The sequence below is a fragment of the Symphalangus syndactylus genome, chromosome 23 (assembly GCF_028878055.3).
Source record: "Symphalangus syndactylus isolate Jambi chromosome 23, NHGRI_mSymSyn1-v2.1_pri, whole genome shotgun sequence".
In the NCBI taxonomy this organism is placed as follows: Eukaryota; Metazoa; Chordata; class Mammalia; order Primates; family Hylobatidae; genus Symphalangus; species Symphalangus syndactylus.
The window spans coordinates 38,752,431-38,775,034 of NC_072445.2; the positions used below are offsets into that span (position 1 = coordinate 38,752,431).

A 22,604-nucleotide genomic window follows, 5' to 3' on the forward strand; every position below is an offset into this window, starting at 1 on the left:
TAAAATTTTCTACAGTATGAAGGAATCTTGTGCAGAAGCTGCATTTAAGAATGTAGAAGAAATGAAAATGGAGAAATTACAACTGACACTATAGAAATACAAAAGATTATCTAAGACTACTATAAACACCTCTATGCACACAAACTATAAAATCTAGAGGAAATGAATGAATTCCTGGAAGCATTCCTCTAAGCTTGAATCAGGAACAAGTAGAAATCCTGAACAAACCAGTAACAAGTAGTGATATTGAATCAGTAATAAAAAATCTTAAAAAAAAAAAAAAAGGCCCAAGACCAGATTCACAGCTGAATTCTACCAGATGTTCAAAGAAGAACTGGTATGAATCCTATTGAAATTATTCCAAAAGATTAAGAAAGAGAGAATCCTCCCCAACTCGTTCTATGAAGCCAGTGTTACCTGATGCCAAAGCCAGGAAAGAACTCAACAAAAAAGAAAACTACAGACCAATATTCCTGATGAACATAGATGCAAAAATCTTCAACAGAATATTAACAAACCAAATCCATCAGCACATCAAAACGATAAATCACCATGATCAAGTGGGTTTCATCATAGGGATGCAAGGATGGTTCAACATATGCAAGTCAATAAATGTGATTCACCACATAAACAGAATTTAAAACAAAGTCATGTGATCATTTCAATCAATGCAGAAAAAGCATTTGGTAAAATCCAGCATCCCTTTATAATAAAAACTCTCAACAAACTAGGCATAGAAGGAACAAACCTCAAAATTATGAATTTTGTGTCAGATATGATAAACACACAGCCAATATCATACTAAATGGATGAAAGTTGAAAGCCAGCCGGGCACAGTGGCTCACTCCTGTAATCCCAGCAGTTTGGGAGGCCAAGGTGGGCAACTCACCTGAGGTCAGGAGTTCAACACCAGTCTGGTCAACATAGTGAAACCTCATCTCTACTAAAAAAAAGAAAAAAATTAGCTAGGCATGGTGGTGCATGCCTGTAGTCCCAGCTACTTGGGAGGCTGAGGCAGGAGAATTGCTTGAACCTTGGAGGCAGGGGTTGCAGTGAGCCCAGATTGCGCCACTGCACTCCAGCCGAGTGACAGAGTGAGACTCTGTCTCACAAAAAAAAAAAAAAAACAACCAAAAAAAAAACAAGTTAAAAGCATTCCCCCTAAGAACTGGACAAGACAAAGATGCCCACCTTCACCACTCCTATTCATCATAGTACTGGAAGTCCTAGCCAGAGCAAACAGACAAGGGAAAGCACACCCAAATTGGAAAAGAGGAAGTCAAATTTTCTCTGTTTGCCAATAATATAATCTTATACCTAGAAAACGCTAAAGACTCCTCCAAAAGACTCCTAGATTTGACAAATGAATTCAGTAAAGTCTCAGGTTACAAAATCAACATACACAAATCAATAGCACAGCTCTACACCAATAGTGACTAGCCTGACAATCAAATCAAGAACTCAATCTCACTTGCAATAGCTACAAAAAAATTGTAAATGTCTAGGAATATACTTAACAAAGGAGGTGAAAGATCTCCCTAACGAGAACTACAAAACACTGATGAAAGAAATCACAGATGACACAAACAAATGGAAAACCATGTCATGCTCATAGATTGGAAGAATCAATATGAAAAATGACCATACTGCCCAAAGCAATCTACAGGTTCAATGCAAAAATATCAGAATCATTTTTCACAGAATTAGAAAAAGCAATCCTAAAATTCATATGGAACAACAACAAAAGCCTGGATAGCCAAAGCAATCCTAAACAAAAAGAATAAATCTGGAGGCATCACATTACCCAACTTCAAATTACACTACAAGGCTAGAGTAACTGAAACAGCATGGTACTGGTACAAAAGTACGCAAGTAGACCAATGGAACAGAATAGAGAACCCAGAAATAAAGCCAAATACCTACAACCAACTAATCTTCAACGAAGCAGACAAAACAATACACTGAAGAAAGGACACCCTATTCAATAGATGGTGCTGGGAAAATTCGATTGACACAGGCAGAAAAACAAAACTAGGGCCAGGCACAGTGGCTCATGCCTGTAATCGCAGCACTTTGGTAGGCCAAGGTGGGTGGATCACGAGGTCAGGAGTTTGAGATCAGTCTGGGCAATATAGTGAAACCCTGTCTCTACTAAAAAATACAAGAATTTGCCGGGCGTGGTGATGTGTGCCTGTAGTCCCACCTACTTGGGAGGCTGAGGCAGGAGAATCGCTTGAACCCAGGAGGTGGAGGTTGCAGTGAGCCGAGACCGCGCCATTGCACTCCAGCCTGGGTGACAAACAAGACTCCATCTCAAAAAATAAAAATAAACATAAATAAAACGAAACTAGATCCCTGTTTCTCAACATATACGAAAATTAACTCAAGATAGATTAAAGACTTAAATCTAAGACCTGTGATCATAAAAATTCTGGAACAAACCTTGGAAAAACTCTTATGAACATTGGCCTAGGCAAATAATTTATGAATAGGACCTCAAAAACAAATCCAACAGAAACAAAAATAAATAAATAGGACCTACCTAATTAAACTAAAAAACTTCTGTACAGCAGAAGAAATAATCAAGAGTTAAACAGGCAACCACAGAATGGGAGAAAATATTTGCAAATATCTGACAAAGGACTAATATCTAGAATCTAGAAGGAGTTCAAACAAACGAGCAAAAAAAAAACCCAAATAAATAATCCCATTAAAAAATGAGCAAATGACATTGACAGACATTTCTCAAAAGAAGATATACAAATGTCTAGAAACATATGTAAAAATGTTCAACATCACCATCATCAGGGAAATGCAATTTTGTTTTTTTTTTTTTTTGAGACGGAGTTTCGCTCTCGTTGCCCAGGCTGGAGTGCAATGCCGCGATCTTGGCTCACTGCAAACTCCGCCTCTTGGGTTCAGGCGGTTCTCCTGCCTCAGCCTCCCGACTAGCTGGGATTACAGGAATGCACCACCACGCCCAGCTAATTTTGTATTTTTAGTAGAGATGGGGTTTCTCCATGTTGGTCAGGCTGGTCTCAAACTCCCACCTCAGCCTCCCAAAGTGCTGGGATTACAGGCATGAGCCACCACGCCCAGCCCGGAAATGCAAATTAAAATGAGATACTACCTTATCCCAGCGAGTATCATTGATATTAAAAAGTCAAAAAGCAACAGATGTTGGCAAGGATGCAGTGAAAAGGGATAGCTTATACATTGCTGGTGGGAAGGTAAATTAGTACAACCTCTGTGGAAAACGCTATGGAGATTTCTCAAAGAACTAAAAGTAGATCTACCATTTGATCCAGCAATCCCACTCCTGGGTATCTACCCAAAAGAAAAGAAGTCATTACATCAAAAAGACACAGAATTCGCAATTGCAGAGGTATGGAATCAACCTAAGTGCCCATAAACTGATGAGTGGATAAGAAAATGTGATGTGTATATACCATGAAATTGTACTCATCCATAAAGAAGAATGAAATAATATATTTTCCAGCAACTGGAATGGAACTGGACCATTTTCCTAAGTGAAGTAACTCAGGAACAGAAAACCAAGTACTACGTGTTCTCATTGCTAAAGAAAAAAACCTTAGACAAATGAAATTCAACAGTTTAATTGAGCAAAGAACAATTTGTGAATTGGGGAGCCTTCTGAGCCAGAGTAGGCTGAGAGACTCCAGAACAGCCAAGTGGTGGAATATTTATGAACAGAAAAAGTAAAGTGACGTACAGAAAACAGAAGTGAGGTGCAGAAACAGCCAGATTGGTTACAGCTTGGCATTTGCCTTATTTGAACACAGTTTGAACAGTTGATCACCTTTGATTGGCCAAAACTCAGTGATTGGCACTAGAGTAGCTTTCAGTCTGATTACGCATCCAGTTAGGTTTCAGTTTGCTAAGTATGGAGAAACCTTTAGGCTGAACTTAAAACATGTAAGGAAGCAGATTTAGGCTAAACCTAATTTAACACTCACTTGTAAGTAGGAGCTAAGCTATGGGTATGCAAAGCCATACAGAGTAGTATAACGGACATTGGAGACTCAGAAGTGGGGAGTGGGGTGTGGGGTGAGGGATGAAAAATTATTTACTGAGTACAATATACACTGTTGGGTAATGGGTACACTAAAAGCCCAGACTTCACCACTATACAACTCATCTATGTAAACAAAAGCCACCTGTACTTCTAAAGCTATTGAAATAAAAATAATAAAAATAAAATTCTAGGCTGGGCCTGGTGGCTCATGCCTGTAATCCCAGCACTTTGGGAGGCCGAGGTAGGAGGATCGCTTGAGGCCAGGAGTTCGAGACCAGCCTGGCCAACATGGCGAAAACCCGTCTGTACTAAAAATACAAAAATTAGCCCAGCATGGTGGCAGGTGCCTGTAATCCCAGCTACTTGGGAGACTGAGGCAGGAGAATTGCTTGAACCCAGGAGGTAGAGGTTGCAGTGAGCCGAGATCTTGCCACTGCACTCCAGCCTAGGTGACAGAGCGAAACTGTCTCAAAATAAATAAATAAATAAATAAATAAAGTTCTAAAAAGATTGTGGTGTATGTGTGACTGTGTGTATGTGTGTGCATGCGTGTGTGTGTGTGTTCATCTCTAGCCTCATTCTTGTTGTTGTTTTTTTTTTTTTCTTTTTTGAGATGGAGTCTCGCTCTGTCACCCAGGCTGGAGTGCAGTGGCGCAATCTCGGCTCACTGCAAGCTCCGCCTCCCGGGTTCACGCCATTCTCCTGCCTCAGCCTCTCCGAGTAGCTGGGACTACAGGCACCCGCCACCACGCCCGGCTAATTTTTTGTATTTTTAGTAGAGACGGGGTTTCACCGTGGTCTCAATCTCCTGACCTCGTGATCCGCCCGCCTCGGCCTCCCAAAGTGCTGGGATTACAAGCGTGAGCCACCGCGCCCGGCTAGCATCATTCTTTAGCTCAGGTTGGTGGAGTTAAAAATATCTGGAAGTTTTTGCTAAGTTTTACTTCTGAATTCATTGTTTGCTTATATCTAGAATATAACTAGAAATGTTTGGTATGTAAAGATATAAACTTTGAAATTAGCCTCATCTTGTCTCACTAGCTCTGTGATCTTATGCACGTTAACTTAGAGTTTCCTCGTCTCTAAAATAAAAATAATAATATAGATGTGGTAGGAATGTCACGTGGACCAAAAAAGATAACTATGAAAAGTGCCCATCAATATACACCTGGCAGATAGCAACGGCTCAGTAAGTGTCAGTTCCCTTTCCTTGGCTTTCTCCTTCTCTCTCAGTTTCCCCAGACTCAGAGGAAAAGAAGGTTCTTTCTGTTTTGTTTTCTACCTGACTCTGAAGTTCAGGACAGATGCTTTTGATACCCCCTGCAGTAACATCAGCCACCTTCCCCCCAATCACAGAACTGCTTTCTGAGGTAGCCTTTCAACCCCAAGCTGCTCCCTCAGTTGCTCATCATTCTCTCCTTCCCTCAATTTTTGTCTCTTGCATTACTCCCTGGCCAAATGATTGGTTAAATAGTTGTGGGGCTCTGTAGGGTCTATTTGCAAGGCCAAAGGCAGTGACAGAAGGACATGAGATCACTGGGAATCAGCCTGAATAGCAGAGATGGATTTAAGAACAGTAAATCAGTGGGTTGTGTCATTGTGGTTGGAAACAGGTCCAGAACAGAATGCAGAATTTTAAGGGGAAATCTAAGCACAGTGTCATAGCCAGTTTCAGCACCAGGTCACAGACCAGACATCAGGGAATTCGGGGCCAAGTAAGGAAAGTTCCTTACAGAAGGCAGGGTGTGCAACCTGAAGCTTGACACAGCAATCAAAGGGCACAGAGATTGGGCAGTGCTAGTGCTTTCTTAAATCAAGAATAGAGAACAATATGTCACAGTAACCACGGATCTGGAAGAACAAGCATCATTTTATTTTGCATCAGAGAGAATGAAGTTTCACTCTGACAGGGATGCAGGACTGCTTGGCCCTTGTAACTATCATTTTGTAACTTTTCAGCTTCCACTTACCTGGGGTTACTTAAGAGTTAAAAGAATATGAGTAAACTTAGAAAACCTTGAGAACTGCTTTAAAACAATTATTTTTGGGTGGGGCATGGTGGCTCATGCCTGTAATCCCAGCATTTGGGGAGGCAGTGGCGGGTGGATCGGATCACTTGAGATCAGAAGTTTGAAACCAGACTGGCCAACATGGGGAAACCCCATCTCTACTAAAAATACAAAAATTGGCCGGGCGCGGTGGCTCAAGCCTGTAATCCTAGCACTTTGGGAGGCCGAGGTGGGCGGATCACGAGGTCAGGAGTTTGAGACCATCCTGGCCAACATAGTGAAACCCTGTCTCTACTAAAAAAATACAAAAAAATTAGCAGGGCGTGGTGGCGGGCGTCTGTAGTCCCAGCTACTCGGGAGGCTGAGGCAGGAGAATGGCGTGAACCCGGGAGGCGGAGCTTGCAGTGAGCCGAGATGGTGCCACTGCACTCCAGCCTGGGGGACAGAGCCAGACTCTGACTCAAAAAAAAAAAAAAATACAAAAATTATCTGGGTGTGGTGGTGCACACCTGTAGTCCCCAGCTACTTGGGAGGAGGAGGCACGAGAACTGCTTGAACCTGGGAGGCAGAGGTTGCAGTGAGCCAAGATTGTGCCACTGTACTCAAGCCTGGGCTGCAGAGCAAGACTCTGTCTTAAAAACAAAAATTATTTTTGAGAGAGAGGAGAAAACGGATAGATGAAACTGCAAAAAGTCTCTTTTTTTTTTTTTTTTGCAGAAACTCTGGGTGAGAAACGAAACCATGCAGGAGGACAAGGTAACAACTGTCTTTCTTGGAAGAACTGTCATTGTCTCTACAACCTGCCTTCATAGAGAAGCCAGTTCCAATACATCTTCTGCAGGGGCAGAAGAGGGGGAAGTATTCATCAATTAACCAGTGTTACCTTCTCATAGTCTCAGCAATTAGAATAGCAACTGACTCCATGAGGTCTGACAGTGGCAGCTAATAGAAGAACTGCTCTTTTTTTGTTTGTCAAACACCAGCAAAAATGCTTATCGCTGGAGAATAAATCCCTTTTCTCCTTCAACCTCAAATCAAACATTAGCTTGTCTGACAAAATGAGCAATGTCCTCATTTGGTAAAGAGATGTAAGAAATATTTTATTATGTAGAAATATTCACTTACTGTACAAGGACACAAAAATACTTGAAGTTTGGGGTTGGTTGGAAAGCTTGGCAAGGATGATGAGTTTCTCTTACTCACATGAGAGGCTATTCTTTATTGACCTCCTTAGTTGAGGTGAGACCTCACTGCAAGTGACAGGCCTGATAACCCAGGAAGGGAGGTCTTCACTGGTGTGGTGGGGATAGGACAGGGCGTGAAGGGGGAGGTGAGTGATGGGCCCTGAGGAAACACAGTATAGCTGAAAGACATGGACTAGTGACAGAGTTGTGTGAGAGTCCAGGCTGATGAGGGGCACTGAGAGAAGGGACAGAGGAAGGCTCAACAGACCTCAATGGCTGAACAGGGAGTTGGGGGAGAATAAGGGGAAGAAACTAGGCAGCTATAGAACTGTTACTAAATGTCTGTTTCCTCATGTATAAAATGGTGATGAGTACCTACCTCTTGGGATTATTATGAAGACTAAATTGCAAAAGTGCTCATAAATGTCTGGTACATAGTAAGCTCTATATAAGTGCTTGTTCCTTGTAGCAGGGGTCCCCCAACCTCTGGGCCACTGACCACTACCAGTCCGTGGCCTGGTAGGAACTGGGGTGCACAGCAGGAGGTCAGCAGTGAGCAAGCTCTGCGTCTTGTCAGATCAGCAGCGGCATTAGATTCTCACAGGAGTGCAAACCCTATTGTGAACTGAGCATGCGAGGGAAGGTTGCACACTCCTTTTTCAGAATATAATGCCTGGTGATCTGAAGTGGAACAGTTTGATCTGGAAACCATTCTCCCTGCCTCCGTCCATAGAAAAGTTGTCTTCCACAAAACCAGTCCTTGGTGCCAAAAAGGCTGGGGACTGCTGACTTAGAGAACTCACTGCGAGGGACATGTTTGGGGAAAAAGGTAGAATCTTTTCTAAAAATGTTGTGTGCACGAGCTTATGGGACCTTGCCATTAGGCATTGCATTAGGCACTTGGAACTTTGGCTCAAGGTTTGATATGGGGGCAGTTTCCCCCATGCTGTTCTCGTGATAGTGAGTTCTCACGAGATCTGATGGTTTTATAACGGGCTTCCCCACTTCACTTTGGCACTCATTCTCCTGCCACCCTGTGAAGTGGTGTCTTCCGCCATGATTGTAAGTTTCCTGAGGCCTCCCCAGCCATGCAGAACTGTGAGTCAATTAAACCTCTTTCCTTTATAAATCACCTAGTCTCAGGTATTTCCTCATAGCAGTGTGAGAATGGACTAATACAAGGTCTAAACAGAGACACAGATTTTATGGGTGGGAGTTGCCTCCAGAGGAATGGGTAAACTTGCTTAAAAATACTGTGCAAATAAAAAGAGGACAAAGGAAGGTGTCATAAGGGACAATATATTATGGGAGGCAGAGGCAGAGACTTTAAAGAAGCAGACTAAGAAATGGCTGTCTGAAAAGTATGAGAACTAGGAACGAGTGGTGTCAAGTCAAAGAAGCCAGGAGATGCAGGGTGCGGTGGCTCATGCCTGTAATCCCAGCTACTCAGGAGGCTGAGGCAAGAGCATTACTTGAGCCTGGAAGATCGAAGCTACAGTGAGCTATGATCACACCACTGCACTCCAGCCTGGGAGACAGAAATCCTCTTTCTTAAAAATAAATAAATAAATAAATATAAAATAAAATGCTAGGGAAGCTGCATGGGATGCTTCAGAGGTAAAGGGAGATAAGGACTAAAAAGGCCTAATCTCCTTCTTTTGTGACCTTCTGGGTCATAAAAATGAAGGCTCACATTTCCTAAGTATAGGAAAGTAAGAAGGGAAGAACCACCTAACATCGGGGGCAGGACACAAAAATGACAATAGATTCAGGAGGCAATCGTTGGTAACATGCCCAACAGGTGGCGCCAAATACCCTCAGTGGCAGCCTACAAGAGCCTCAGAACCCCTGCCCCTTCGGCAAGCCTCGCTGGAGGGAGCTCCATTCAAATCTGCCAGTCAGCCAGGTGGCACTCCTTTAGTCAACAAAATATCAAGCTTCCACTATTGGAAAGCCCTGTGCTAGGGACTCTGAGCGCTGTATGTCTGCAAGCGCACGTGTGCTCTGCTGTTCCTTTAATGTGTGGAGACAAGAACCTTTTGAGAATAAGTCCCATCTATTTTATCTCCTACATAGCTCTCAAATCTATCTACATTTCTTCATCTACATTGCTGCCTCTCTCTTCTACACCACTATTCTCACTGGCTGGGATTAACTGCCCCAATTGCTTTCTAAACTATCCACTCTCAACACCCCACCAACCCTAACATGATTATCCCTAGTGCAATTTCCTTAAAGCATGTCTATCTCCTAGCTCCCTACTGGCCCACAGCACTGGAAGTCTAGTGCAGTAGTTATAAATGTGGACCTTGAAGCCAGATCGCCTAGTTTCAAAACCCACCTCCAACGCTCACTGACAATGTGGTGATGTTGGGCAAATTGACTAATCTCTCTGTGCCTCATTTCTTCATCTGTTAAATGCAGACAAGATGTACCTCACAGGATTATAGTGAGGACCAAACGAGTTTATACAGGGTAAGTTTCTATTTAGCACAGTAAGTGCTAAATAAATGTTAGCTATTAGTCTTTGAGATGTAAATTCAAGTCCTTATCGTAGGTGAAATGCTGTCCTTGATTTAGCTTCCCTACTTTCTGGCCTTATCTGGAAGCACTCACCTTCATCTTTGCTGCTTCAGCATCACCTAGTTACCTTCTCAGTTGCTGTTTCTTCTGCTGGCAATGTTCACTACTCCCTGCTCCCACCCATCCACCCCTTACAAACAGGAAGGAACTCATCCTTCTGAGATATCTGAATAGCTCTCAGATTAGACCAGAGAACCCTCTTTTCTAAATTCTTGCTAGACCTCTGCACATTGTCCTGTTAGAATTACTTTTGTTAAAAATCGTGTGACTAGTTGTCTAATGCTGCCCCTTTCCCCGATCCTAGAATATAAATTGAGAGCAAGAAGCTGTCATCTCATTCAGTGCTGGAGACCAGCTAGTGGAATTTTGCGAGTATCTTTAGGATGATGACCCAGGAAAAAATGAAATCATGGTGACAACACATTAGTTCCATGCTACCATTCCCACATCTCCTTCCCAGCTCTCCATTACAGCCACTCTCTAATTGCTCAGGAAAATCTTCCTCCAGTCTTGCAGTAAGCCCCAGAGTAACACCAGTCAGCTCTGGTCCTTGTCCTGGGAGTCCTTCATGCTGGTCACTCATGGAAGCAGGGCCTTCCAATCAAGGTAGTCCCGAGTGAACCTAAGAGCAGGACTTTGGGGAAGGTTCCAGGCAGGCTGGAACTGGGGTCCACATATGGGTGCACAATAAGGATAGTCTGTGAAGACCAAGTCATGCCTATATCTTGGATTCAATCAGTATAATCACCACACCATGATGGTTAATAATTGCACTCTATTTGTGCTAAGCAAACTCCATGATAAGACCTTGTCTTATCTTCACCTTATACCCTCTGGCTTGGCAATGTCCAGGTCTATGGGCCTAACAGTTTGAGGAAAAGGCAATCAAGGGAACTCAATGAATGTGTGACTGAGTAAATAAGACCGACTCTCACCTTCCCCCACAGCCCCAACAAAAGGCTTCCTATGGATGCAATAAAAGGGAGTAAATGGCAGCATGAGGGGAGAGGGAAAAAGCAGCAGCAATAGAACCCATGATTCCAAGGGCTGAGAGGAGCATAGGGGGAAATAATGCCCACAGGACTCCACTAGTCCTTTGAGTTGTGCTGGAGACTGCTATTTTGGAATGAAGTCGTTTGGCAACCAAGATGGAACTCAACCAAACTCCTGAAACAATTACAATCCCTAAGTGAGACAGGTTTGAAATAAGTTCAAACTAAAGTCAATTAAGAGACTAGTCTAATTGGTTTAAGGCAGGTCTGAAGCCCCTGTGTCAGCCAGGCCTTCTCTCTTAAAGCACTTAGGGCAGTCTGGGCTCCATTTATAGGGAATTAAGTACTAAGGGGACTCCATTGTCAGGTTGAAACTTTTATTTTTCTGAACTACAGAAAACAAACCTTAAAAGTACATGAGCAGAAGGGGCTGCAGTCAGACAAAATACTCTGCATTTTGTCCCAAAACTAATCCAACTCAATCCTTAAATTCCCTCTGAAAGGAGATGTAGTCCTTGACATAGACATGCACTTATCTTAAATCTATTTACTCCGATTTTCAGAACTTTGTAATTTATCTCATCACCTATTGCCCAACACGTCTCTATTAAGTACTTACGAATCCTCAACATGTTATTCTCAAAGGGAGCTCAAGAGCTTTCATTGATGCACACAAGTTAGTGAGAAAGCCCAAGGGTTTGTTTCCCTCTAAAACTTAGTTGGCAAACAGTAGTAGCAGGTGGCTCACAAACCTAATTTTTTATTACCATCTCCTGAGCTTTTGAAAATTGTTGCTCAAGCCCCAGTTTAGTCGGAATTCCTAGAGGGTTGAGCATCACTAGTAAAATTTACTGCTTCCAAAATCCACCCTACACTTAGTTTGTGGTGTCATTTATAGCAGAATAAACCATTTGCTTTATACATTCCTGATTCTAACTTCCACGTCTCTATTCAGGTTTCCTACTATGGCACACTATACTAAGCAAATGTCTCACTTTTCCATTTTAAAGCCCCAAATTCCAGAATGCACACATCCCAACCCCCTAAACTTTTTATACAACTCTTCTCTCCTCTTAGCAAGACAAGGGGGTATGCAGAAAGGATAGTTTTGTGATTTGTTGGAATACTCTTTAGTATCCTACTAATAAACTATCTTTAAGTTTGCAGTGTGTGACCATGGCAGCAAAATTTAACAATGAAGTAGGCCCAATTATTATTTTTTTTTTGAGACGGAGTCTCACTCTATCACCCAGGTGCAATCTTGACTCACTGAACTCCGCCTCCCGGGTTCATGCCATTCTCCTGCCTCAGCCTCCCGAGTACCTGGACTACAGGCACCCTCCACCACGCCCGGCTAATTTTTTTGTATTTTTAGTAGAGACAGGGTTTCACCGTGGTCTCGATCTCCTGACCTCGTGATCCACCTGCCTCGGCCTCCCAAAGTGCTGGGATTACAGGCCAACTGCCTTTTAAAAGGCAATAAACTCAATGCATAAAGTACTTATTTGGCTACCTCCCACCCCTTTCTCACATTTTAAGTCTGCTCAGGAGAAAATTCACAGATCCGGTGCCACAGGGAAAAACCTAAAGTCTACCTCAAAATTTTGAGTTCTTGGTTAAAGCATGAATGAGCCACAGAACTATTTTTCATTTAAACAAGAGCAAATTGTAGACCTAAAGATTACTTCTAAGGACTCAGTTTACAAAAGTCAGCTAGATTTACTTTGTTAAAAACACAGCAAAAGCCTACTGGTTTAAAAATTAAGACAATCTAATTATAGGGTAGCTATTGCCTTTTCTCACTGCAGTAATATTTTCCTCAAAATTATCAAGACAATTCTTACGATGTTCCTTTTGAAACACTACAAAAGCAAATATTAAGGTAACTCAAAACTTGAATAATATTTTCTTTATTTACAAGTTAGAATCAACAAAGACAGTCCAGGGGACCAAATGGGGAGATGACTGAAACCCCCAGGGCCCCAAATGGAGCGGAAGGAAAAAGGGAAAACAGAGTAGAAAAAAAAAGTCAACGTAAAAAAAGAGCTCCCCCTTCTTCCCTCCCCATGGAGGCTGAGGGGACCACAGCCCCACCCTCCCCCCAGCCTTACCTAGCTTAAAATAAATTAGAACAAACAATCTCAAAACAGGGCCCTTAGAAGTGAATAGGGCAGCCATGGCCTCATGTAACTCCAGATCAGGGCTTTGCACTCCCACCCTTGCCCTGCCCCATTTTGAATGGGGGCTCTGTGTCCAAGAAGTCACTCCCCAATGGGGCTAGGAATTCAATGTGATTTTGTCCATGTCCCTCCTTCAGTAAATGTCCCTGCATCCCTCCCCCACTGCAGAGCCAGCTCTCCTAGAGGGGGGCAGGGGGAAGTGAGATGAAGAAGTGTCACAGCAAAGAGGGAAGGGGCAGGTGGGGCAGGGTGGTCTAGGGGTCCGGTCCTGCGGAGCCTTCCTGCCCCATCTGGCCTGACCCCTTAGCCAGAGTCTGAATCACTGGTGTCTGAAGACGACGACGATGAAGAGGAGGAGCTGGAATCTGAGCTGGAGCTGGAAGCGCTAAGGCGTGACACTGCTACTTGCTGTGCAGAGGATGACTCTGTTTTCTCACTCGCTGCAGAACAAATTTGAAAGTTAAAGACGTTCAAGTCTGAATCTTCATTTGTCAATAAAAGTCAAGAAGGCAGGATGCAGTCAATCTGTAGTGGCCTGAAAGTATATACTCACCTTTTTTGGGGGGCTTTTTAGTGGAATTGAGCTGTCCGCTGACATCTTGTAACCGCTTTTCTAATTCCCGCTTTTTCTCCAAAGCCAGTTCCTCCTTTGTCTTTCCCACAGGCTTCTTAATGGCTAATGAAAGAAATTTATCAGGATACATTAAGATTGCCCCAAGCATCTTATTATGGGCCCCTAGGTTCCCAAGTTCCTTTCTTGAACCTAAGAAGCCAACCAACACACCCCATTATCCTGGGAGCTGACAATCCTGAATGCGAACAGATTCCACCATCTTTCCTAAACTGTCCTCAGAACCATGAGATGACTCTCATTTCATACGTACTGTAGGGCTTCCGGGGTTTCTTACGTAGGCAGGAAAGGACATAGCGCTCAAGCTCTCTAAGTGTGGATGGCTTGAGTGTTTCAAAATCAATCTCAATCTCTTCTGGGTTTGAATCACGTAAAGAGGGCTCCCTGGCTTGGATTATATGCACAACTCGGCCCAGCTTCTCCCCAGGTAATTTGTTGATGTCCAGGCTCAGCTGCCGCTTCTCATCGTAACTCATGGGCCTGCTCTCTTCCTCCTCCTCTGAATCATAACCTGTAGGCAGGGCAGGTGGGGCTGTCTTTGTGGCCTTTTTGGGGAGCCTATGGGCAAAAAGAGTTGTCAGCAAAAGCAGCTTCATTAACCTCTCCCAGTATGTTCCCACTGCTATAATTCAGTGATCCTATTTCCTGCCCAGAGGGGAGCTTCTGTTTTTCCATTCAATGGCGAAGTCAGAGGTGGGCTACTGGGACACTGTATAGTGAAACAGAGCATTTTATTTGGTTGTTTGCACTATGCTCTTGACTGTAAGTGGGCAATAACATGTCTTTAAAAAGACAATGTACATACATACCTTAATGAAAAAACAATTACTAAAAATGTGGCACAAAAATATGTTGGAAAAACAGTATTGAAAGACTTGCTCCATACAGGGTTGTCACAAATCTTCAATTAAAAAAATAGTAGTATCTAAAAAAAAACTCCATAAAGTGAAGCACAATAAAACAAGGTATACCTGCTTAGGTATACTGGCATGGGTCTTTCTGCTCCCTAAAACACTACCAAAGTACACCATGGGCCAGGTGCAGTGGCTCACATTTGTAATCCCAGCACTTTGGGAGGCCAAGGTGGGCAGATCACTTGAGGTCAGGAGTTCAAGACCAGCCTGCCCAACATGGCGAAACCCCATCTCTACTAGAACTACAGAAATTAGCTGCGCACTAAAAATACAAAAATTAGCTGGGCGTGGTGGGCATGCCTGTAATCCTGGCTACTTGGGAGGCTGAGGCAGGAGAATCGCTTGAACCAGAGAAGTAGAGGTTGCAGTGAGCCTAGATCGCGCCGCTGCACTCCAGCCTGGAGTCTTAAAAAAAAAAAAAAAAAAAAAAAAAACAAACCAAAAAACCAAAAACTACTATGCCATGAAAAACAAAAGTCTAGACTCATTGATTTACAGCAACAGGCAAACTATATGGCCCAGGGAACAAATCTGATCTGCCACTTGTCTTTGCAAATAAAGTCTTATTGGAACCCAGCCATCTTCATGTTTCTAGTTTATGGCTACTTTGAGTTCACCGTCAGAGTAGCTGTGAAACACCCTATGACTCCCAAAGCCAGGGGTCCCAACCCCCAGACCAGTACCAATCCCCAGACCAGTACCAATCCGTGGCCTGTTACTGGGCCACGCAGGAGGTGAACAGCCGGCATGTGGGCATCACTGCCTGTCAGATCAGCAGAAGCATGATTCTCATAGGAGCATGAACCCTACTGTGAAGTGCATGTGGTAGATATCCAGGCTGCATGCTCCTTATGGGAATCCAATGGCCCAATGATCTGAGGTGGAACAGTTTCATCCCAAATCCATCCCCTCAAACCCTGTCCGTGGTAAAATGTCTTCCACGAAACTGGTCCCTGGTGCCAAAAAGGTTGGGGACCACTGCTCAAAGCCTATTGTATCTGTTAACTGGCCATTTAGAAATATCTTTGCAAAGAGAGATGGCATCCCCCAGACAGACAGAAATAGCCATACTAGTCTCTGCTTCCTACTCTAACTCACTTGGTGCCACTTCCTCCAGAAGGTCCAAAGCCAGAAGAGCCTAAAGCAGCACTGCCACCCCCACTGCCACTTGCTTTCTTGGACTTCTTAGGTTGAGGTGGGCGGGGTGCCCGAGGCCCCTTGTCATCTTCATCGGCCCCAGCTCGGCCTCGATGCTTCTCTGCCTTCCGTTTCTTCTTTTTCTCTTTTTTCTCTCTTTTCCTCTTGGGCTTGGATATTGGACCCTGGGACAGAGCAGCCAGTTGTTCATGTACTGCCCGAAGCTAAAGGAAAAAACAACATGAAATGGAAAAAGTAAATAAAGATAAAATAACAAGAAGAAAAAATTAAGACAAAGGGCATGAACCTCTTACCCAGTAAAAACTTTTAAGAGTGACAAAATACCTGTTCCTGTAGTTCTGCTAAACGATGAGCCCTTTCTTCCTCTGAGTCTGAGCTTTCACTCTCTTCTTCTTCCTCCTCGTCCTCCTCATCTTCCTCCTCCTCTTCCTCAGAGGAGCTCTCACTGCTACTTTCCTCACTGGAGGACTCTGAAGACGATTTGGCCAAGCCAGGGGGCACGGCAGTAGAGACTGGTAAAGGCCCTGGTTCTAGTGGTTCATCTGGCATCTTGGCATAACGGAACTCAAATACATCCTAGAAAGAGGCACAAACTCAAAACTATGCTGAGAAACAGTGCCCTGCATACCCAGCCACCAAGTGAATATAGCTCCAATTTACAACTGTACACAACAGTGAGACCCTCATGTTGAGGCTATGCAGCACAGATGACAAAATAACTCCCCATACCATTTATTTTTCAAACTCCAACCTTTCCACTCACCTGTAGCTTTCGTGCCATTGCCACAACATCGTGATCTGGGGGATTGTACTTATAGCAGTTGGAGAACATAAGCCGTACATCAGCAGCAAACTCCTGTGCATCCCGGTAATCACGGTTCTCCATCTTCCGCTGCAGAAGGAGGCAGCATCAGAAGCTGCACAGGCAGGAAGACTCACCTTTCCCTGCCAACCCCAGACACCACAAGAGCCCTCTCTTGAGAGCACAGTGGGGATGACCTTAAGGATCTGTGCCCTGGGGTTCAAGTTTGAAGTCAAAGGAATTTGGGTGGGTTGAAGAAATATTTATGTCTAGAAAAAGAAATCATTTCTAAGTGACAGAGGAGAGGTGGACTATGACTGTCTTTCCACCCCATAACTTCCTTAACCCAACACTGCCACAACATTAGTACTTAATTATACAGTCAGTATTGTTCTCAAGACAAAGAAACCCCACCCTACTGTTTCAAACTCCAGGAAATACGAATTCTCAAACACCAGACCTTCTGTTCCATTATTATTTTATAAAAGTAAAATGCCAAGAACCAAAGACCGCTGTGTGCCCACATAAGACTTATTGTTTTGCACCTAGGCTCCCATCACTGCCTGAGCATCCCACCTGCCCCATGCAGTGGGTACCTTGACAGTGCTGAGGTCCATGGGGTGCTTAATGATGTCATGGTAGTCATGCAGGCCAAGTGCAGAAGCATCCACTGGTTTATAGAAAGGCCAAGCATAGGCAGCATGCTTCTTAGAGAGTAACTCCTTCAAAATGCCATTGCAATGTTTTAACTGTTCTGAAAGCTTTCCTTTCTTAGAGCTCTGGTGTTGTTGCTGAGAGTCAGGCAAATCTTTGCGTGGGGGCTTGATGGGGCGACCACTCTCTCTACGCATAGGTGGAAGCCGTGCTGCCTTAGGCTCAAGACTCCCAGGAGGGCTAGCTGGAGAACCAGGAGCCAGGATGGCTGTAGGTGTAGGGGTGGTAGTATCTGCTTTCCGCTTTACGCCTTTTTTCTGAAGAAACAAGATAGGGAACCTGTCACTCCAAGCCCACCTTACTTAAGACCCTTGCCTCCCTGCTGCCCAGAGGAAATCCACAGATCATACCTTGGCAAGGGGCTGGGCTGGAGGAGCTGCAGTAACAGCAAGGAGTGGGGGTCCGGCAGAGTGCAGGGACTTGAGAAGTGGAGAGGAAATGACTGATGGGTGGGGAATGTTGAGGACAGTGGTAGGTATCTCAGGTGGAGGAGTATACAGGGCTGTGTGTGACACAGAAGAGACGGCAGGCACCTGATGGGCACTGGTAACACTGCCCTGGAGCGCTAGAAAAAAAAGGAAAAAAGTGTAGTTGGATTCTCTTTCCCATCTTTAAGCTGTCCATTTGCAAAACTCCCACTCTTCCTACCTGCCAACTTGGCCCCCTTCTTGTGGCTGTTCTTAGGGATGGTCACCACCAGCTCTTGTTCTTCTTGTGGCATTGATGCAACTTTCTGCAGGAAGATCTTTTCCAGCGTTTGCGCCATTAGGACAATATCATCAGTGGGCTATAAGAACACAGACAGCAATAAAGAAAGTTCAAAAACGCCAGCAGAAGATAGATACACACCATCTTTCTCAGGCATTCAGGCCCTAGGCCATTACCATACCCCCACAAGTCATTTTGTCATCAAATCTTAAAGAAAATTTCCTCCTCCAGACCACTACTAATTTCCACTTTCTCCTAACTCTATCTCCCAAAATCTGAAAGAAGAAAAAACCTGAGAGCTGACAAGAAAACAGATCCCTGGTCTACTCAGGTCTCCGGTGCTTTCTAAGAAACGGGACCACCACCCCCAAGTATGAAGTGTTCTAAATAACCTTGAACTGGAGCTCTGAAGTCACATCACTGTGTTCAATAGTACCATCTAGAGTCAGGTTAAGACTCCGACTACCCTACCTGGATAACACCTTCAGTAGCAAAAGATTTAAACTTTATGTAGACAAAGTATCCAGCAATAATAGAAGTTACCGTTTCTCCCCACCTACTAAATGAACACACAGAAAAACTCACCTTGTTGTAAATGTAACAGTTGGTGAACATGGTATTAAAATCTTGCATACACTCTGAGGCAGCCCAATAATAATTGTTCTCAAGTCTCCTCTTAATAGTACCCATGTCCATAGGCTGTTTTATAATTTTGTGATAATCCTAAATAAAGAAATGTTAGGTCAGAACCATAGAAAAATAAATGCTTATACGGAGACTACCAGTCCCTGACTCACACACACACACACACACACCCCCTATGCATCAAAGGTATAGTTACTTAAACTGCGGCCCCAGTTAAACTGTGGGACAAAATACGTAAATAAATAAAAAAGATTCTTGACATCCACAGGGAGGCCCCTGCTGCCTTTCTCTAACCACCCACCTCCCACCCACTCTGGAAACTTCCCATCCTGTGACATTACCTCTGGGGCTGGCTATCCATGGGCTGCATGAGGGAAAGGAAGAAGCTAAGAATTTTGGCCACCGTGGTCCTCTCCCAACCCGAGGTGGGAATCTGTAAAATGGAGCCAGGGCACAAAAGTTAAGGAAGGACACATGGAGGGGACAAGGAAAGATGCCAAGATAGTTACAGCAAGCGGTCGGATCAATCACAAAGGACCAAGATATCCAGAAACCTGGTAGCTAACTGCCCTACAGGGGAGAAATGGGAACTCCCTAGGGGCCGCAGCATCTACACTAGGCAGACCACCCCCATTCACACGCATTCTTGCTCACCCCATACCTCCCGGGCTCCAATGTCTCTACTCACCGGTAGACCCAGTTTGACAGCATCCACAGGCTGCCGGAATGGCCATGCGAACTGATGTTTCCACAGAGCCTTCATCACTACCTTGTGTAGGTATTGCAGCTGGTTGGTAACTCGTCCTGGCTTTTTGGGATTGGACACCTCTGGGGGTGGTGGGTTGGCAGGGGTCAGTTGCAAAGCAGGCACCGAAGCCATTGTGGGGCTCTCAAATCCCTCATACAAGAGAGAGGGTTTTCGAATCCTTTTCCCTGGTGCTGCTGCTTCTGGGCCCAGCCCCAGCAACCCTGCATTCCCTTCCCCAGGGAGCCTGTAAAGATGGGAAACAAAATTAGGGCAATATCGTCCAAATCAGGAAAAAGTGCATCTGCACAATGGTCTGATGAATCCAGGTGCTGGCCCTAGTGAGGTGGTTAAGCTTATGTCAAGTGCTTCTTAAGCAGAAACAATATCCAAACAATCTGTGGATGGCTGGCCTCGCCTTCCTTTTATTAATATTTTTAGTATACTATCTAGATGCTACTTTCTGAAGTCTGATGAGCTCTGTTCTTTTTCATATTTTAAAAAACTCCAAAATTGTTTCTGACAGGGCACATCTCAGAACTACAGCCCTATGGGGATGGGGCTTAAGCAAAATGGGTGGAGCTAAGAAACTCAAACCCCAAGCTTCCTCCTCACTAGGGGTTTGGTGGTTGCCATGGTGGTTGAGCACTGGTGAAGAGGAAGAGAACAAATTATGGATATAAAAAATTCCATAAAATGCTGGTAAGACACAGAATAATCCACCTCGATAGAAGAGAGAGCACCATCTTCCACAAGGTCTGGGTAGTTCACGCCACAACAGAACAGACTAGAAACCCAGAGGAAGAACCATACCAACTTAAAAACAAATCCAGACAAGGAAACATTTTGTCAGACTTCACAACCCGAAACTGCCAGGCCCCAAAAATTATTCGCACCAAATCAAAGTCTCCTCAATCCAAGGAAGTCTAAAAGCCGTACACAACAATCAAGGTCACCAAGTGATAGCCCCCTTCTACCCACCCACTACGCAACACGATTCCACTACCAGTTCCCCCTGTAGCACCAACTCCGGACACCAAACGCTAACAGTGGTTCATTTACAGTCCCTCTGGTGCTCCTTGGATCAGTGTTTCCTACCACCTAAGAATTAAGACATCATATGGGAATCTCATTGTTTACATCGCAGAGCTGAACTAGGAACCTTAGCTCTACCCTCCTGCCCTGAATCAAACTCTTAGTGTTACGAAAAAACAATCCCTCCACCAACAAACAACACATACAACCCACCCACCCAAAGAAAACAAAAGATTTAGTGACATGCCCTGGGCATTAGGAACCTGCAGACTTGGGAAAGTGATCCCTTTACCCTTCTCTGGGAATCCCCGTTGCCAGTCCCTTAAGCGCTCTGTCACCAAGGCAACCAACCCTACAGGGCGCTAGAGGTGGCCGTGAATCCCCCTGAAAGGCTGACAAACCGCCGCTAGACACCAGACGCACCAAACGCCAGACCTGCTGTCCACCCTCACTACACTCCACCGTCAAACTAGCTCTGCCTGACTCGGTTAAGACTGGGCCACGGCAGCATTAATAGTATATAAATTGACAACCTGTATTCCCCTCCATGCGCAGGAGCCAGGCCGCCACCACCGTTCCAAAACTGTCGCTCAATCCCCTCCGCGCGGCCGAGTCAACAGCTGCGCCGCAAAACAGCAGCGCGCCGAGGCCGCTCCGTACTCCCAACACGGCGCCCCACACCCCTGTGCCGCCGTCCCGCAACATCCCCTTCCCACAGTCGGCTCGCGGAAACGTACTTGTGGGGAGTCACGTTTTGCAGCATCTTGACCGCAGGGAACCGGCGCTGCCCTCAGCCGCGGAAAGTCCGGGTGGCCTCGGTTCCCCTCACCGCCCGGTCCAGCATAACCCGGTAAGTTGGGGGGAGGCCGTTCCTCTTGGGCCTCCAGGCGACAAACCCCCTGCCTGGCTGGCACGAAAGCAGTCTCTCTGGGGCCTCTCGGAGAGCTCCGGGCAGCTTGGCGCGCTCTGCAGACGGCGGACAGCAAGAAAATGGCGGCGGCCTCAGCTGAGGCGGGCGACTAATGAGGGACTGACTCTTCAAAAGACGGTCCCCAATCTCAGACACTGTCGTCAATATAGCCCGCTGTTGGTCTGCAGGGATCCCCTCTTCTTGTCGGGACCCTACGGGGCCGACGAGGTCCCGTTTCGATCTCGGATGGAGGCGGATGAACACGAAAAGTGATTTAGGGAGCCGCCGCCTCCATCTTTGAAATCCTCTTGAGGGCGGAGTAGAGGGGGTGGACAGACTCCGAGGATTGGGCGGGGCCCGAAAAAGGGGAGCTTCAGGGGCTTCTATGGGGTCTGTACTGTCCGCTGGGACCAGTCATAGGCCGGGACGAAGGCCATTTCCAAGCGGATGGAGGTGGATTGTAATGGCGGCCCCGGACGACTCGAAGGCTCTCTATCGGTAGGCAGAATCCTCCAGCTCGTTCTAGAGGATGCTCCACTCCAGCGCGAAATGGCGCCGCGGAGCCCCGCGCCAGCCCTTTATATATAGGAGGGGAGGTGGAGCTTCGCCGCTCATGCGCGCCACCCTGCTTGAGATTTTCCCCACCCCCTCCGCGCGCGCGCGCTCGTTCACGCGGGTGAAGAAGCTGAGTCGAAGGGAAAGGAACACCTCTCCGCGGGAGCTCTTTCTATTGGCCAGCCGCAACGATGACGTCATAAACTTCATTTCCAAGGTGTCAGTCACCAGGCAGAAGAGTGCCGCAGAGACCCACAGGGAAGTGGCAACCCGCCACATCTCCAAGCCAATTGGCTATGCTGTGGTCCGCCGACTCCAGGGAAAGAGGATGGTTGGAAGGGGTGCGGAAGCCATCGCCCCAGAGCCTCCAGCACTCTCTCCCCGCCTCCCTTCCAACAAAGTCTTCCCAGGCTTCCATGCACAGCGCAACTGGAGACTGCCAAGCTCGAGCAGGTCGTGCCATTCGTAGCTCCTCCATTGGCCAGAACAGGGAAACGGGAGGGGTCGCGTGGGCGTAGCCTGCCTCAGCCCGCCAGGGGTGTGGCCGCGAGACGCCCGACGGGTGGTGGTTCTCGGCGGTAAGGCAGCTGCAGCGAAGAATCTGAAACGAGGAAGAAGACGCCATCTTAGAAGCCGCGGCCTGCTCCTCTACGGCGAACAGCTACGGGCTTCAGAACGGCGATGAGGGGATTTAACGTTCCCATGCCCTACAGTCTAAAACACAGTCTTTCCAGAGTCTTAAAATACTCCACTCCCTCCCTCAAGCCAAACGATGGAAAGACGAGCAAAACACTCATTATTTA

The 22,604-nt window shown here is 45.6% G+C and overlaps 1 protein-coding gene across 3 annotated transcripts; it reads right to left on the minus strand.

Annotated features, from left to right (window-relative positions):
• Positions 1-12,698: 12,698 nt before the first annotated feature.
• On the minus strand, positions 12,699-22,161 carry BRD2 (bromodomain containing 2). Of its 3 annotated transcripts, XM_055263245.2 has the most exons (13): positions 21,074-22,161; positions 19,245-19,548; positions 18,497-18,634; positions 17,852-17,990; positions 17,554-17,768; positions 17,086-17,460; positions 16,451-16,579; positions 16,012-16,263; positions 15,628-15,890; positions 14,830-14,934; positions 13,869-14,173; positions 13,538-13,660; positions 12,699-13,424 (listed from the first exon to the last, which is right to left on the minus strand). In XM_055263245.2, exons 1-13 carry the CDS (start codon positions 21,097-21,099, stop codon positions 13,288-13,290), a joined length of 2,511 nt encoding a protein of 836 aa, XP_055119220.1. In that variant the 5' UTR covers positions 21,100-22,161; the 3' UTR covers positions 12,699-13,287. The 3 variants fall into 3 exon arrangements, with proteins under 3 accessions (XP_055119220.1, XP_055119221.1, XP_055119222.1); XM_055263246.2 differs by lacking the exon at positions 14,830-14,934; XM_055263247.2 differs by lacking the exons at positions 14,830-14,934; positions 21,074-22,161 and adding an exon at positions 18,898-18,989 and having other exon boundaries at positions 19,245-19,383.
• Positions 22,162-22,604: the final 443 nt, after the last annotated feature.